The sequence below is a fragment of the Rhinolophus hipposideros genome (assembly GCF_964194185.1).
Source record: "Rhinolophus hipposideros genome assembly, chromosome: 9".
Classification (NCBI taxonomy): Eukaryota; Metazoa; Chordata; class Mammalia; order Chiroptera; family Rhinolophidae; genus Rhinolophus; species Rhinolophus hipposideros.
In genome coordinates, this window is record NC_138055.1 from 56442016 (window position 1) to 56459601 (window position 17586).

A 17586-nucleotide genomic window follows, 5' to 3' on the forward strand; every position below is an offset into this window, starting at 1 on the left:
CCAAGGTTGGTCAGCTCCAGAATCAGATAAAGCAGGTGTCACTTGGAAAAAGCCAGAGACCTTGGCCACTGTATACCAAGGGTGGTAGGAGTTCAGATCATGGACCCACCCTTGGAGAGCAAACCCAAAGCCTATGTGGGAAGTGATAGAAGCAAACCTCACCTACTTCATAACCACCCCAAGGCACAACACCTCCTACACTGTATCTGGGAGGCATTTCCCAATTCTGCCTCCTGGGTGAGTGAACAGGGAAGTCTTGACAGGGAGATGTCAGATAATGTCATTTGAGAGGTGAGCAAGCTCAGGAGTAACCCAGTTCTTGAGAAGACAGGTGAGATCCAGAGGTTGCCTCTGAATCTAGAAAAGGATGACTTGGAGTTGCCCCAGCACAGACCTGGGCCTAACTCATCATCTCATGGGCTTCTCTACTGATTGCTGGCTAAGGCAATATTCCCCTGGGCTCTTATTCCAACATCACAAAATGAAAGCCATGTATGTTTAAAGTATGTTTGGAGGCTGCAGAACCATACAGAAGGTAATTTTCCTAGGGCTGAGAATGCCACCCACTCTCAGAAGACAGGCCTCCCTGTGGAGCTGACACCTGAGGCTGATGGGTCAGCTTGGTGGTTGCCCTCTACACCTCCACCTCTGTTTACAGGTATCTTCAGTAGAGAGAGGCCTTCACCTCCTCCAGCTATTGCCATTCTGTGATAGGAAGAGACTGGCCAGAGCCAAGGCACACTCTGAAGAGGTAGACAGAGGCAGAGCAGAGGGGCTGAGACCCCTCCCAGTGTTGACACCCTCCCTTAAATGAGGATTCGGGGCCATGAGGCTCAGAGCCTTGAGAGGCTGCTCAAGGAGCAGAGCACATGTATATGGCATTGGGTCCCTGTTCCACAGCATCAAACCGGTTCTTTCCTCCTAATATTCCCAGGCCCCAGGAGAATCCTGGGGCAGAAGTGAGGAGGAGGAGAAACTACATGACACTAGAGAGACTGGAGAGCTCACTCTCTCCACCCTATTTTCCTCCTTATGAAACATCAACCCTTACATAGAACCCTAACTAGACCCCCAGAACACCCCAGTCTTGGGTCACAGGGCCTTGACAGCCCTTGGGGAGCTCCAGTAGACCACAGCATCCACCAGGAAGGTGGGCACATAGCACATAGGGAGGAAGATGAGCTTGGCCTCCTCGCCAGGTGAGTATCAGGTGCGTTCCATGCAGTTCGTCACAAGAGTAGACTCAACTTGCATTTTTTCAAAACATTTTTGTTATTTTGATGTCTGTTCCAAATAAGAAAAAATCTTTATATACTTCCCCATCACTCCTCTCCAATTCACAGCTCTAATTTGGGAAGAAAATTTCACAGAATTCTCTCTCTGGCTTCAGTTTCCTCTTCAACATAATGAGGGCTTCAGGTCCCCAGGTCTAACAAACCTAAACCTTTCTTTTCTTTCTTTAGGGCCCATCAGCTCCAAGTCGTTGTCCTTCAATTTAGTTGTGGAGGGCGCAGCTCAGCTCCAAGTCCAGTCGTCGTTTTCAATTTTTAGTTGCAGGGGGCGCAGCCCACCATCCCATGAGGCAATTGAACCAGCAACCTTGTTGTTGAGAGCTCATGCTCTAGCCAACTGAGCCATCCGGCCACCCCTCCAGAAGCTCAGTGGCAGCTTGTTTTCTTCAATCTAGTTGTGGAGGGCGCAGCTCACTGGCCCATGTGGGAATCAAACTGGCAGCTCTGTTGTTCAGAGCTCATGCTCTAACCAATTGAGCCACCTGGCCGACCCCTGCTAAACCCTTTCTTTAGGTTACAAATTGGCCACACAGAACCATAAGGATGGAGATAAATGCCCCCACTGTGTGAATGAGTCAGCCAGGAGAATGACCTGAGATTGTAGGAGGTTCTAATGATGAACCCAAGCTTCCAGAAAATGGTTCGATTCTCTCCCCATAGTCCACAGCACACTCACTGGATGCCAGGAACTTCTCCCCATAGATCTCCTTGACCTCTGGGCTGGCCGGATCCCATCTCTCCTGGAAGCCCTGAGAACACATCTCAGGGTGCTCATGTTGGTCTTGAAATAACAAGACTTGATGATAGCCACCTTCACCCCAAAGTAGGAGAGCTCTCTCCTGCACAGCAGACAGGCAAAGGGGTAAGGACTTCAGAGGACTTGGGAAACATACAAAAATAATACAATCCCAAAAAAGACTGGAGTACGATAAGCTTAAAAGCTTGGGGAATTATGAAGGGCAGCAGTCAAGGGGAGAAAATTTATGAAGATGGCATAGTCTTTGGATAGAGTTGAGATACTTTTCCATATATTTTATAATCATGAGCTTATTAGCTCTAAATCCTATTCCACTGCAAAGCACCATTTAAATGCTATCCCCTCCTATTTTCCTTCAAATCCTATCAATCTCCAGAATTTGCCCTCTTTACCTCCTTTGTACTCCTCAGTCACCTCTCTCCCCTCTCCTGCTCTAGTCAACTCCCTGGCCATCTGTTCTCTGAGGAGCATCTCTCTGCCTGTGGTTTCAGCTCCCCCATATTCAGAGCCATCCTCTATCCTCCAGCAAGAGGGTTCTCTAGAGGCTGATTTGACAAATTAGCTGACCTGATTTAATCTGTTCCAAGGAGATCTGCTGCCAACACATGAAGGTCCATGGCCTATCTAGGGTCCACATCCCTCCATGAGTCCAGCATGTCCACTTTCCAGCATCCCTCCTGCTAGACCAGGCCTAGACATTTATTCCTGGAGGAACTCACAGCATAAGCAATCAATCATTACTCATCCTGGGCCTGGACTGACATTTCCATATCCAGGAAGTCTTCCTGTCTTACTTTGCCAAGTTCAGTTCTTCAATTCTCAGCTCAGAACATTGCCCTCATTCCATTGGCTACCATAGCTACCATGGCTAACATGATCACAACCATTACAAGAGATGGGCACATAATTTCTGTACCTCTTGTCCCTTTCTCAACTGCCAGAGGTTTTAGTTTAAGGATAAAATCTTGTTATCCTTAAACATAATAACTGTGTACTCACATAAGTATCTATAGAATTTAGACAAAATGCTATACTGCCTGTTCAAGAGCTCCATGTAGCTGAATATCACAGGAATTAAGGACATGGTTCTGCAGCCAAGTGATCCAGATTCCAATTCTTCCACAGACACTTTCTGACTGTGGGCCTTCCTCTAGGGCCTGGATAGGTTGAATCAAACTCTATAGGCCTAGGGACCATCTGGACATGCAAAAGATAAAAAGGAGATTCCCAGTGACTATCTGGCACAAAGCAAGAGAGAGAAATCTCGAAGGAAGAGCCTCTGAGGTTCTGTGAAATGGATGCCCTGAGAAAAGCTCCCTTGGAAGCACGGAAGTAAGAGTACGGAGGGAGGGTCTCTGTCCCAGTCCAATACCTGAGGGAGTCCGAGAAGGCCTCGACGCCGTAGTTGGAGATGCTGTAGCCCCCACCGTATATGGACACATGACCCAAGATGCTGGAGATGTTGACAATGTGGCCCTTTGCCTTCCTCATGAGGGGCAGCAGACTCAGGGTCACCTCAATCACCCCTAACAGGTTCACATTGAGTATCTTCATGAAATTTTGTTTGGTCAGCCAGTCATTGGGTGTCATGGGCACAGAGATGCCAGCGTTGTTCACCAGGCCCGAGAGTGCTGGGCACACAATGGGAAGAGAATATTACTGTGCTGTGACCATACAATGAGGACCTAGCTGTGGTTCCAATTCACACTCCAATTAAGTTTATTTATTTATTGTGTCAACAATGAGCTACATGGTATAAGGAAAAAGAGTAGAGAAGAGGAAATAGGGACATGGTGGCTACGGAGTGTCAGGTTTTGCAAACACTTTGAGCTACTGGATGGCAGGGATGATCTTTCTCATTTTTCTGTTCCTCGGTGCCTGGAACCCAACAGGCAAAAAAGCTATCTTTGTTAAATGCATGCACAGAGTTTGAGACAATAGAGTAGTGTTCAGCAATATCTTATAGGAGAGAGACAAAGACAGGTAGAGAGAAATAGGTAAGAGACAGAAGAAATTCAGGGAAAACTAAAGAGAGAAAAAAAGAAATAAGAAAAAAAAACCATGAATAATTATTTTCCACAGCCTGGTTGGGAAAGACACACTTGAAATCCAAAGATTGGGGTAATTAGAAAAAGGACTTGCATTAAACATCAGGGGACAGCTTTGAAACAACCTGCTTCACTTCCAAGGCAATATCTATTAAGGAAGCCAAGTTCTCCCTGTGTGCTGAGAAATTTCAAAGTTCACCCAGCAGTGAATACCCAGGGCAGGCTTTGGGAGGAGGCGAGAAGGCCTCATGCCACACCCTAATGTAGACTGCACACTTGGCCCCAGGAAGTGTCACCCTCCTTTCACCCTCCCAAAAGAACACCCTCACCCCATCACCCTAGGTCCCCAGCCCAATCACCTTTCAGGGAAACTCTTTGAAAAAGATGGGGAGAAAACATGCAACAAAGATTGTGATTCAGACCCACAGACCTCAAGTCAGAAGGCATAGGGTATTCGGTGAGCTGGAGACGGTGTGGGGGAGTGGCGTGGTGGGGTAGGCAGACAGAGTTTGACTCTGGATATATGGGAAAGAAAAGAAGGCCCTACAATATTAGTCCATCCCATGCTCAAAAACCTTCCTTAGCCTTAAAGAAATGCATATTCTTTTATTCAATTACTTAATTTTACTTAAAAAGCATTACTGAAAATATAGTGAAAAAACTCCACTATACTTGTCTCTTGCTGATGCATCCCGTCCCCCACATACCCAGCTCTGCCCTACCATGAACCCCAGTCTTGGGTCACAGGGACTTGGCGGGCCGTGGGGAACTCCAGGATATCAGAGCGTCCACCAGGCAGGTGGGCATGTAGCTCATGGGAAGATAGAAGAACTTGGCGTCCCAGCCAGCTGAGTATCGGGTGCGAGGGTGGCAGGCGGTCAGGGCATGTTCCATGCAGTCCGTCACCAAGGACAAATTCTGCGTACACTGATTCTTCATCAATTCAATTATTTTCATGCCTGTCCAGAACGAGAAATAATCCAGATATATTCCCACCTCGAGCCACTCCCACAATAAGATCAAATTATAGAGTGAATTTCCAGAATTCCTGACTCTCCTAAATTAAATGCACCCAAATTCCTTAGAGAGTGCCGTGAATTCTAACCAGGAGCAACAGTTGCACACTAACTGCCTTTGGCTCTATTCCTGAGACCATCAGAACCTTAAACTGGAGGTCTCTACAAACACTGGGAATCTAAGACCTGAAAACCAGATGCTCTAACGCCACCTTGCCTGGAGTCCTAGGTGTCTTTTCTCTCTGGCTTTAACCCCCTTCTCAACATAACGAGGGTTTGAGATAAGACAGTGGTGCCAGGTCTAACAAGCTTGGATCCTTTCCTTAGGTTACCAGTTTACCACGCAACCATGTGGGTGGATGTAAAGGTCCCCTCCAGGTCAGGACTTTGGAGGATGGACGTGAGAACGTAAGAGTTTCTAATGATGGACCCAGGCTTCCAGGAAATAGTTGGCTTCTTTCCCCAAGACCACAAAGCACTCACTGGATGCCAGGAACTTCTCCCCATAGACCTCCTTGACCTCTGGGCTGGCCTGATCCCATCTGTCCCGGAAATTCCTAGCTATCATCTCAATATCGGTCACAGCAGTCTTGAAGTAACCAGGCTCGATGATAGCCACCTTCACGCCAAAATGGGACATCTCTCTCCTGCGAGACACACAGGCAGAAGGGCAAGGACGTCAGAGGACTTGCAAAACACATGAAAAAACAATAAGACACCAATATATGATGGCCATGGGAAAATGTCGGGGGAGATGTGAAATGCAGACACCGGGGGTGAAAACTTATGATGACGGAATTGCCTCTCTGTAGAGTTTGAGTGTTTTTCCAAATATTTTATGTACATGTGTCCATAGATCTAAATCCTACCACTTGTGCTTCAAGGCATCCCCAAGTCATATCTCGTATGATTGTCACACTCAGTGCATCAACCGGCTGTGCCAATTTTATCTTTCCCATAGTCCTCAGACCCCTCCTTCTATGATCCCACCCGATCCACTTCTAGCCATCTGTCCTCTAAGGGGCATCTCTCCGCCTGCAGTTTCAGCCTCTACTGCTGCTGTGATGAAGAAGGTCGCCTGAATAAAATGCTTCCCTGGGGTTACACTGCCAACGGAGCTCCCGAACCTGATTATCATGGCAGTTATACTCGTACACATGGATGGGCTATGCAGCCAAATAAGATCGGTTACAATTCTGCCTCAGATTTATTCTAACTGGGCTTTTCTCCAGTGCCAAGCGGTGGAATGAAACACTGTTGACGTGGGGCCCATCCAGACACCCAAGGATAAAGAGGAGCTTCCCAAGAGAGAAGGATGTGGAAGGAAGAGCCTCTGAGGCTGTATGAAAGAAATGAACACCCAGGAAAAGGCTCCCCTGGACGCGCAGAGGCAAGTGTCTGGAGGGAGGGTCTCTGTTCCGGTCCATACCTGAGGGAGTCCGAGAAGGCCTCGACGCCGTACTTGGAGATGCAGTAGCCCCCACCATACAAGGACACACGACCCAAGACGCTGGCAACGTTGACCACACGGCCCCTCGCCTTCCTCACAAGGGGCAGCAGACTCAGGGTCACCTCAATCACCCCTAAGAGGTTCACATTGAGTATCTTCATGAAGTCCTGTTTGGTCAGCCACTCATTGGGTGCCGTGGGCACAGAGATGCCAGCGTTGTTCACCAGGCCCCAGAGTCCTGGGCACATGTGGGGAGAGAGCAATACTGTGCTGTGACCTTGTAGTGAGGACACGGCTATGATTCCTGTTTACCTTCCAACTGAATGAGCACAGTATGGGGGAGGTGGATGGGGAGTGGGTAGAACAGATAACATACTGTCTGAAGGGTTTGGGGGAGTGCAGACCCTGTAAACTCTAGGTGAAAAAATGATGACTTCCTCCTGATTTATTCTTTGTGACTCAGCCCTGTGCCTGCAAGACAGAAGGCAATCATTCAGATTTGATGAGGCAGCAATAATGTTGAGACCTAGGGAGCCCACAGTGTGGATCGTGGAGAGTCATGTGTGGATCTTCACACATTAATGTTGTCCTTGTAGACATTTTATATTCATCATCATTTTCCGATTTATGAACTGCTTCCTTAGTGAGTGTTTCATAATTATCGATGAGGGAAAGAGAGAGGCACAATGAGAGAGAATGAGGAGGGAAATGGATAGGAGGAAGTAAAGCACAATAAATAAAACACAAAAGGACAAAAGATGGTGCATATCTGGGGACCACATGGTTGGGTAAAAGAGACCTGCAATTCCAGATGTGGGGGAACATGCATAACAGGCCTGCGATTGCGCTCAGGGCACTAGCCTTGACACACCCGGCTGCAATATGGAGCGTTGTTCCTGCAGGAACCTCGGAGAATTCCAAGGGCAGACTTTGAGGGGGACCCAAAACTGCCTCTCCCCACCTTAGGGCATAGACTTCACCCTCAGCCCCTGACAATACCACCCTCTCTTCCCACCTGCACAGGAGGCCACTCTCCCCCCACCACCTTCCTGGGCTCACTGCACCCAACTTCATGGAAACTTCTCTGCAAAACACAAAGACAAAGTCCCAAGGACATAAAGTATTACCCACCACAGACCTCAGGGCTGCAGGAGCAGGGATTATGAGGACACAGGGCAAGGGCTGTCAATGGGGACTCCGGAAGTACTGACCCAGAGAGTTGAGTCCCTGGCCCACTCAGACATGCTCTGACTTTATAGGATCGTATTCTCCCACCATATATGTGTATTTTCCTTCTAAGAACCCAATCAATGCACATAGCTATAGAATAGAGATTTGAGTAATAGGAAGTTTCCCAAGACATCATTTATGTTGATTGTGATGAAGAAACTGTAGGAAACAATTTCATATCATACCATTAGGTACTGTTTAGGAAGTAATGCTATTCATAAAGAGAGAATATTCTCAATCATTAAAAGTTAACACTTTCGTTTCCTTTCAGATAAGGAATAAGACAAGGATGTTCACTTTCAACCCCTCCATTCAACACAGTATTGGAAGTCCTAGCCACTGAATTAGACTAGAGAAAGAAATAAAAGGCATCGAAATTGGAAAGGAAGAAGTAAAACTGTCATGATTTGCAGATGACATACTATGTATACAGAACCCTAAAGAGTTCACTAATAAACAATTAGAACTGATAAATGAATTCAGTACAGTAGCAGAATATCAAATTAATATTGAGAAATTGTTGGCATTTTTATACACCAAAGTGTACTATTAGAAAGTGTAATTAACAAAACAGTCTTATTTACAATTGCATCAAAAAATAAAATACCTAGGAATAAATTTAACCAAGGAGGTAAAAGACCTGTACTCAGAAAATTATAAGACATTGAAGAAAGAAATTGAAGAAGATACAAATAAATGGAAGCACATACCATGCTCATGGATAGGAAGAATTAACATAGTTAAAATGTCCATACTGCCCAAAGCAATCTAGAGATTTAATGCAATCCCTATCAAAATACCAATGGCATTTTTTCACACAACTAGAACAAATTATCCTACAATTTGTATGGAACCACAACAGACCTGGAAGAGCCAAAGCACTCTTGAAAAGAAGAACAAAGTTGGAGGTATCATGCTACCTGATATCAAACTATACAACAAGGCTATAGTAATCAAAACAGCATGGTACTGACATTAAAACGGACACATAGATCAATGGAACAGAATAGAGAGCACAGAAACAATCCTACGGTTATGTAGTCAATTAATCTATTGCAAAGGAGGCAAGAACATACAATGGGAGTAAAGACAGTCTCTTCATTAAATGGTGTTGGGAAAACTAGACAGACACATAAAACAATGAAAGTAGATCATTTTCTTATACCATGTACAAGAAAACATCAAAAGTGGTTAAAGACTGAAATGTAAGACCCAAAATCATAAAACTCCAAAATATATATATATATATAGGCAGCAAACTCTCTGACATGGCTCTTAGTAATATATATGATATGTCTCTTCAGTTAAGGGAAACAAGAGAAAAAATAAACAAATAGGATTACATCAAACTAAAAAGCTTTTGCACTGCAAAAGAAACCATCAACAAAACAAAAGACAAGCTACTGAATGGGAGAGGATATTCACCAATGATACATCTGATAAGGAGTTAATATCCAAAACATAATGAACTCACACAACTTAACACCAAAAAGACAAACAATCCAATTTTTAAAAATGAGCAGAGGACCTGAACAGACATTTCTTCAAAGAGAACATACAGGTGTCCAATAAGCATATGAAAAAAATGGTCAAAATCACTAATCATCAGAGGAATGCAAATTACAACCACAATAAAATATCACCTCACACCTATCAGGATAGCTATCATAAAAAAAAAATCAACAAACATGGGGTGGCCAGTTAGCTCAGTTGGTTAGAGCGTGGTGCTGATAACACCAATGTTATCGGTTCAATCCCCCCATGGGCCACAGTGAGCTGCGCCTTCCTTAAAAAAAACAAAAAATCCAACAATCAGTGGCGGACTGCGTTCAAGCTCTCCCCTGTATTAAATTAAAAAAATATTTTAAGAAAATCAACAAACAAGTGTTGGCAATGATGTGCAGAAAAGGGAACCCTCGTGCACTGTTGGTGGGATTGATTGTATATTGGTGTGGTCACTGAGTTTCCTCAAAAAATTAAAAATAGAACTACCTTACAACCCAGCAATTCCACTTCTGGGTATTTGTCTGAACAAATCCAAAACACTAATTGGAAAAGATATATGCATCCCTATAAACATTGCAGAATTATTCACAGTAGCTAAGAAATGGAAGCAACCTAAGTGTCCTTAGACAATTGGATAAAGAAGCTGTGACACACACACACACACACACACACACACACACACACACACAATGAAATATTACTTGGCCATAAAAAAGAATGAAATCCAATCATTTGCAACAACATGGATGGACCTAGAGAGTATTATGCTAAGTGAAACAGTCAGACAGGGAAAGGCATATACCATATGATTTCACTTATATGTGGAATCTAAAAGACAAAATAAACAAATGAACAAAATAACAACAAATTCATAGACACACAGAATAAACTGATGGTTGGCAGGCGGGAGGAGGGTTGGGGGACTAGGTGAAAACAGTGAAGAGATTAAGAAATACAAATTGACAGTTATAATACAGTCATGGGAATGTGAAGTCCATCACAGGAAATAGAGTTATTAATATTGTAATAATTATGTATGGTGTCAGGGTGGTGCTAGACTTATCGGGGGAATCACTTCATAAGTTATATAAATATCTATTCACTACGCTGTACACCTAAAACTAATATAATATTGAATACAAACTGTAATTCAAAAATTAAATTTTAAAAAAAATTATTGTTTTTGAAGAAAATTTCATTATGTTGTATAATTCCTCACCTTCTTTTAATGCAAAGAATAGGATACAAATTATGTTCAAAATATAATACCATATGTATACATGTTAACAGCACTTATCTCTAGGTAGTAAGATTATGGGTGAGTTTTCTCTATCCCTGTGCTTTTCTCTATTTTTCACATTGATCATGTTTTGCATTTATTCTTCGATAAAGGCAATTGATGTTTTTTTTTTCTTTTCCCATCATAAGGCAGGCACAACTGCAGTAAAAGAAAGAGAGAGGAAGTGACCCCGCACTAGTTCTCTGACCTTCCTTTGGCAAGTCCTGCAAGTTCAGTGTCCCCACCTGAAAACGGGTGATATCAGCTCCCTGGTCAGACAATTATGGGACACCAGCAAGAACATGTTAACGTGCTGAGAACAGGAGCCCTGCTCCAGCACAGCCACCAGCCAGCCATGTAAGTCTTCAGGCCAGTGCCCCCTTCTCTAATTCTCCTCCAGACTGTGGGCCCTGATCGCCTGCCACTCAGCAGCTAGAACTCCAGAATCTCTGCTGAGAGAGGAGAGGACGCCATAGACAGGAATTCTGCAAGGGCAAATCCTTGTCAGGGCAAACTCTCCCCCAAACTGCAGAGATCCAATGTCAGGAGGTGGAGGGCAGTGGAAGGAGAAGAGGCTTGGCTGGTAAGCTGGGTGAGGTGCAGAAAGCTAGCATGACTTCAAGCCCTGGCAAACACATTGGGATTCTTCCCCAGAGAGCAGACAAAGGGCCTCTCCTTCACTAACAGGGAAGAAACAGAGTGAGAAACCTGCATGGTACCTCTGTCCCCCACACGCTCCTTCACCCACTGGGTGGCCACAGCGATGCTTTCTGTCTTAGTGACGTCCAGGATCACCGTCTCCAGCCTGTCCGATGTCTGGTTCTTTAGCAGCTCAGCTCCCTTCTCCGTCAGACACGCAGCCAGCACCCTCAAGCCTCTCAGGTCCAGCTGCCTGGCCAGCAGGTTCCCGAAGCCTGAGTCACAGCCCGTGATGAAGACGTACTTATCTCGGAGGTGGCTTACCAGCTGCCTCTCCCGGTACCAGCGCAGAAGGTAGTACAGGCCCACGAGGGCCGCCAAGTACAGCCACATGGCTTTGCAGGGGACAGGCAGGCAGGCAGAGGAGGAACAAGAATGTGGTCAGTGGTCAGACAGCAGAACCTAAGAACACACTGGGTGGGAGTTACCACACCAATCTCCAGACTCTCTGGCATGGAGTCCTCTGATTTTTCCTGTTCACTGTGCTTTGTTTTATTGATTCTGGCCCCAACTTGTATGCTCTTGGGTATACTTACACCATTTCTAGTACATGCTATTGCATTTCTTTTGACCTGACGATAATTTTCCCAATGCCTTTCTCCTGGTTTTCCCACTCCTCCCTGTTTCCCTCTAGCCACCTTTCCCCTCATAACTTTCCCCCCAATATGGAGCCTGCTGTGTTCATGATCTCATGGTTTAGAGCTGTCTTCTTACCTTTTTCCTGTTCAAGTTCTGGACCCTGGCCTCCCTGACCTCCTGGAGATTCTCACTAAGTGGATACACTTTGAATCAAGACACACGTGGGTTCAAAACCCATCTGTGCTCCAAGTACTGTGTGACCTTGGCAGCTGGCTTAGACTCTGAGGCTTGGTTTCCCTAAATGGCTCAGCACAGAATTCATTCCTTAGTAAAATAAGTTGTGTCACTTTCTAGAATTAGAAGGAGAAGTTAAAAGAGTAGGAACACCCTGCTGATACAGTAACTCTCAGTGGCAGAAAAGTGTTCCAGGGACAACAGGGGATGTCTGACCTCAGACAAAGAAAATGGAGAAGAAGGGAATGGGGTGGATACAATAGTGAAACTTCTCCTAGTGGCTGAGTGGATGGAATGGAAAGACTTAGGCAAAGTGGGACTAAGAGTTGTGACCCTCTCACTCCGTGAATATGCCCTGTCCCCAACCCTGTGTGCCCAGTTACATGGTCCTCTGCCCTCTTGTGCTGAGGCTCTCCCCTGCAGCTACACATGGCGAATCCAGACAGAGATACAACTCCAAAGGCAAAAGAACCCACTTGAATGGGTCCTTACCTTCGCCGTCAGGGAAGGCTGTAAATCCCTGTCACTGGAAAGGTCTCAACTCAGTTTGTATCAGGGTGATGATGGGGAGCTGGAGGGAGCTGCCCCCTCAGAAAACTAAAAAAAAGGACTAGAGACTGAAGCCCAGAATAGCTATTCCTGAGGGCCATAAGGTGAAGTGGAGGAAAGCATTTCATAAAAGGAACAGCGAGTGGAACACAGCTGGGAGTGGGGCAGGGACAGAAGAAGCCAGTTTCAAGCTCTGTGTGTCCCCCTCACTGTCTACCTTTATCACAGTTCTGACTGGTAAGTAGGAAAGAGAAGAAGCACTGGGACAAGGAAGGGTAGTTTTCCCCACAGAAATCAGACTCAAATACCCCAGACATATGCCAGCAAGCAGAAAAGACAGGGCACAGATTCAATTCTGTGTATAACCTTTATCTGCAGGTACTTGACTAACGTCTTGAGAGTGTTTGTCTCTCAATTTGTGAGGTTGCAGCAGCATGGTACAGGCTGGTCCTGCACAAACCAGCCTGTCCCAGATTCTTGGGATGACTGCCAGCGCCTTCCCACAAGAACTTGCCAAAGAGGGGAGGAAGAAGGCAAGGAGGAAGGAAGGAGCCCTGGAAACTCTCAGAAGGCCAAGGTGACATTGAAACGCTAATCAGACACCGAATTCTGCTATGGGACAAGATCATGGTTTCTTTTTACTGGGAAGGAACCGGAAATTTTCTTTCTCAGTGACCACATTCCTTCTAAATTCCCAAGGGCCATGAAGCAGAGGTCCCCAGCTCTCGATCCTGCTGCTTCACTCCTGTGAACCCTGCAAGTAGTATGACTGCTTGGGGAGGTGCCAGGAGTTCCAGAGCCGTTGGAGGCGAGAACAATCACAAGGTGTGCAGGAAAGTAGTAAGAGAGAAAGGGAGCCCGGGTGACACTCACCTGGGAGTTACAGGGGCTAGAATGGGAAATCCTTCAGGGACACCGAGGGTGGAGTCTCACCGTGAATCTCTGCAGCGAGATCCTTCCCAAGAAGTGCTAGGCAGAGGCAGCTGGGTCAGGGTGCAGGGCAACGCCCTGAGCAATGTAGGCAAGTGGAACAGAGAATTGCGCCCCCTGGCGGCCCCCACGGAGTCTCAGCGAGGACTTCTGTCAAGAGTCCGGGCGTCCACCACCTATTCCCCGTTCTTTACCTTGTATGGGTCTTGAAAAGGAGGAGGCTTAGAAAACAAAAAGCAGTGCTGGAAATGGCATTGAGTGAGGGTTCGTCGTGCAAACTTGTTTCCAATCCTACAGGCCCCCAGTCCTACTACCTGGCGTGTGGATCCAAAAATGTTAAGATACACTTCTGCCTGCAGATGTGAAGGTCTAGAGTATGCAGAGGATGAGAGTTGTGGGTGGGGAGTCATTGACCTCGTGTTTCTCAAAAAGGCCAGGGCCACAAAGGGAAAGAGTGAGGGCAGCATCTTTGTGGCACCCTGTGGACTCTCATGGTCTGGATTGCAGCCCCTGACAGGTCCATCCATCCAAGGAGGGAGCCTGGAACGAGGCTGGATGGGGCTTTGTTGAAGGTCTAGCGCCAGGACTTGGGCTGGTTTGCACTGGACTTTTTTGCACCGCCATTGTTGTTCCACCTTGTCAAATAGACATCCTGGAGTCAGAACACACCCTTTGGTGCATGGCACCCATCTTGGTGCAGCGTTGTCCCCCACGTAGAGTCCACCATTGAGGGATAAAGCTTTGTAACCTCACAGTTCTCTGACATCCTGGAGAGGACTTCTGGGGTGAGTCTAAGCCTTCTGAACTCTTACACTTGAAGCTATAAAGTGAATCAGTGATTCTTCATTTTATTCAGTTTGTTTAGTATGTCTGTGTGTGTGTGTGTGTGCACGCGCGCACGTGTGTGTGTAATATTAAACATGAAGCTCTTGCTTGGCATTTGAGTGGGAGACATGCATTGACATTGAGTAGGCTGACACCAAAGCATTGAAGGACTCAGAGATCCTCGAGGATACTCCCAGTCACCTTCGTATCTTCAGAAGTCTTGTGTCTCCCTCTAAGCTCTCACGACAGGCTTGAGAATGAATGGCACTGCAACATCTCACCTCACTCTCTCTTATCACAAGGAACAGTGATATTGTTCTACAGCATAAGGTTCCCCTAAAGGCTCCATGTCCTCGATTTTCAACTAAAGGAGGAAAACTAGGACACGTGGCAATTTGTACTCAGCCCAGGAATCTGCATCACTTTGTACAAAGGCCCTCTCTGTGAGTCCGCCACACTCAGAATATCATCACAATAGTGGAGACAGTGAGAGTTGGGGACTCAGGAAGCATTGGAAAATTAAGGGGATTCCTGCCCAGCACATAGTAGGTGCTCATTAAAGGTTAGCTGCAAATGATCCCAGGATTCAGAAGAGACTCTAATTCTCCTCCACTGGAGGGGTGTGAGGTGGGGATCTGGGCTTGGGAAAATGGGAGATGGCAGAGAATGGAGGTGGTGACTCTAAAGGAGGGGACTCATAGAGGTTACTGGTGGGGAAAGAGGCTTGATGTCCCAGAGGGAAGGGTCTGGTCCCTGCTCAGGCCTTGGCGACCTCTACTTACTTGTCTTGTATCTAATCCTGTGACCCCCAGTTACTTGATAAATCTTGGAAAGGAAACACTTGTCCCTCACGCCTTTGAAAGAAAGTAGAGGCACTGATGGTGCAACTTCTCTCTCAAATCCTTGTCAGGTCACTTCGTTCATCCCCTGACTTCCACTAAGGCGCTGGAATCTTCTTCCTTTAGACCCACATCCTTGCCTCTCTGAGACAGTCGACTCACTGGGCACATATAAACTTTTAACTTGTATTTTAAGGCAAAGACAATCAAGATAAATTCATGGCGTCAAGACAAAGCAAAATCTGGTTCTATGCCCTCCAAACTTGAAAACAAATGAATTCCATGTCATCAGCTCTTTTGAATTCTCTACTTCTAATCTATGTGTTAGGGGCGTGAGAAAGAAAGGATTTCCCCCAAGGGTAGATATACTTCCACTGTCCCGAAGTGTCCTGAAGGAGAAGGCAGCAGGATCTTTCTATGGAGAAAGCTGCTGGTATGGGACACCAACTACCTGGAAGTAAAATGATCAAGGGCCCCAGGGCTAATAGTGTAACTACTGAGAGGACTTCTGGGGCGAGTCTGGGGAGTCTGAGAGAATTGTGTGTGGACATCAGATACCTGGAATGTAAATGCAAAGGAAAAGCAAAAAATTAATTATCCTTAGTGCAATAAAGAAAAAAGACTACCCACACCCTTTTCTTAGAGCATGTATGTACCTTAGAACACTTGCCATTGTGGATGCTTTCTCTGCTCTTTGAGAAGTAAGTCAATACCAGGGTTCCACTGGGGAGCCTCCACTGTGCTGCAAGCAGGCCCTGCTTCTCCTCAGTGACCAGGAGAATGGTGGGAGTCAAGGACTGAGGGAGCAACCCCCCGCCCTGTGTCAGGACTTTTCCCCTCAACTCCCAGGACCAGGCACTTGGAGGATGAGCCTGAAGGACCTAAAGAATGTGGTGACAGTGGGAGAAAGGGACTCTGAACCCAGTAACACTGACTAATTGGGTGAGCCATGGCAAGGAAGACCAGGAGTCAAAGTGATGGCAGAGTCTATGATCATCGCGACCCTTAGACAGAGTCCCAGCCTCATCATTGCACCCCCAGACAGCTGTGTCCCTCTCTGTCTGCCACCACCTACTCCAGACCCAGAACATGCACTGAGGGGTAAAAACGGGCTGGTGAGGAAGGTCAGACTGGCTGAGCAGAGCACTGTAATGACACGGTGGCTACAGGAGTCTGGAACTGAGCAAGGAGCTTAATGACCCATGGAGGAGAGGAATCCTCTCCCAGTTAGTTATAAAAGAAGCCCACTGTTTCTCTTGGAGGGGATCTCAGGTATTGAGCAAAATACTGAAAGTGATGAGAAGAAAAACAGCCGATGACTGATTGAGGAGGCAGAGAGAAAATTGAGACCAAGCTAAGAACTACTTTCTCCACAGCCTTTAATGTAGACTAGTATTCAGCCTCTAAAAATTCTCTAAAGTAAATTATATACTTAAAAAGTTTTTTTCTTATTCTTCTTGACAGCTAATATGCTTTTTACCAAGTCTCAGGATAAAGTTTATTGCAAGGACAAAGATACTGTTAATATAACTACTACTGTTTTCAGCCATGCCCCATTCCCCTCTTCTACTTGAAAAAAAATCAGTTTCTCTCTCTTCGGGGGGGGAAGGGGGGACAGTCTATCTGCATAAAGTAATGTGTGTCATTTATGTTTTAGAGTACAACTTTTTCTAATTAAGGAAGACAACATGCCCTCGACACATCATGACAATCTTTAACATGACAAGATTTTAAGAATTTCTTGATATCTTTTTTTCACCTTGGCATTTTCTTAATTTTCGTGCATTTCTCAAGGAATCTTTATTCTTCCTATTAGTCAGGTGTAGGATATTATCCTCTGTTTTTAGCCTTCTCTCTCTTTTTCCATCTGGTCACCAACCAATTCTACTTTGGTGGCTTTGTACTTAGAGAAAGGACACATGATCTTGACTCTACTCTAGGTCTTTTGGGTCCTTTGCTGATGTCTCACAAACGATTTCCTCATCTTATTTACCGCAGCAAATCCCTCATCATTTGATGAGATTATGCTCATGTTCCTCTAATCCCTACTGTATTGTTTTCTATTGTTGCATTAATAAACCATCACAAATTTACTGGCTTCAGACCACACCTTTATTATCTTACAGTCTTATTGGTCAGAGGTCTGACACAGGCTGTAGCCTCACTAGGCTAAAACCAAGGTGTTGTTGGGCTGTATCCCTTTCCGGTGGCTCCAGGGAACAATTCACTCCCTGTCTTTTCCAGGATGTAGACTAGAGGCCACCTTCAGTCCTTGGCTATACCCCCTTCCTCTGTCTTTAAGGCAGCAAGGACAGGTTGGCTCCCTCTCACATCACATGGTCCTGACCTGTTC

The 17586-nt window shown here is 45.8% G+C and overlaps 1 protein-coding gene across 1 annotated transcript; it reads right to left on the reverse strand.

The window, feature by feature from the left end:
• Positions 1–3746: 3746 nt before the first annotated feature.
• On the reverse strand, positions 3747–13638 carry RDH16 (retinol dehydrogenase 16). Its single transcript, XM_081060223.1, has 5 exons — positions 13513–13638; positions 11298–11612; positions 6543–6801; positions 5597–5760; positions 3747–5056 (listed from the first exon to the last, which is right to left on the reverse strand). The coding sequence occupies exons 2-5, from the start codon at positions 11608–11610 to the stop codon at positions 4839–4841; spliced, it is 954 nt and encodes a 317-aa protein (XP_080916349.1). The 5' UTR covers positions 11611–11612; positions 13513–13638; the 3' UTR covers positions 3747–4838.
• Positions 13639–17586: the final 3948 nt, after the last annotated feature.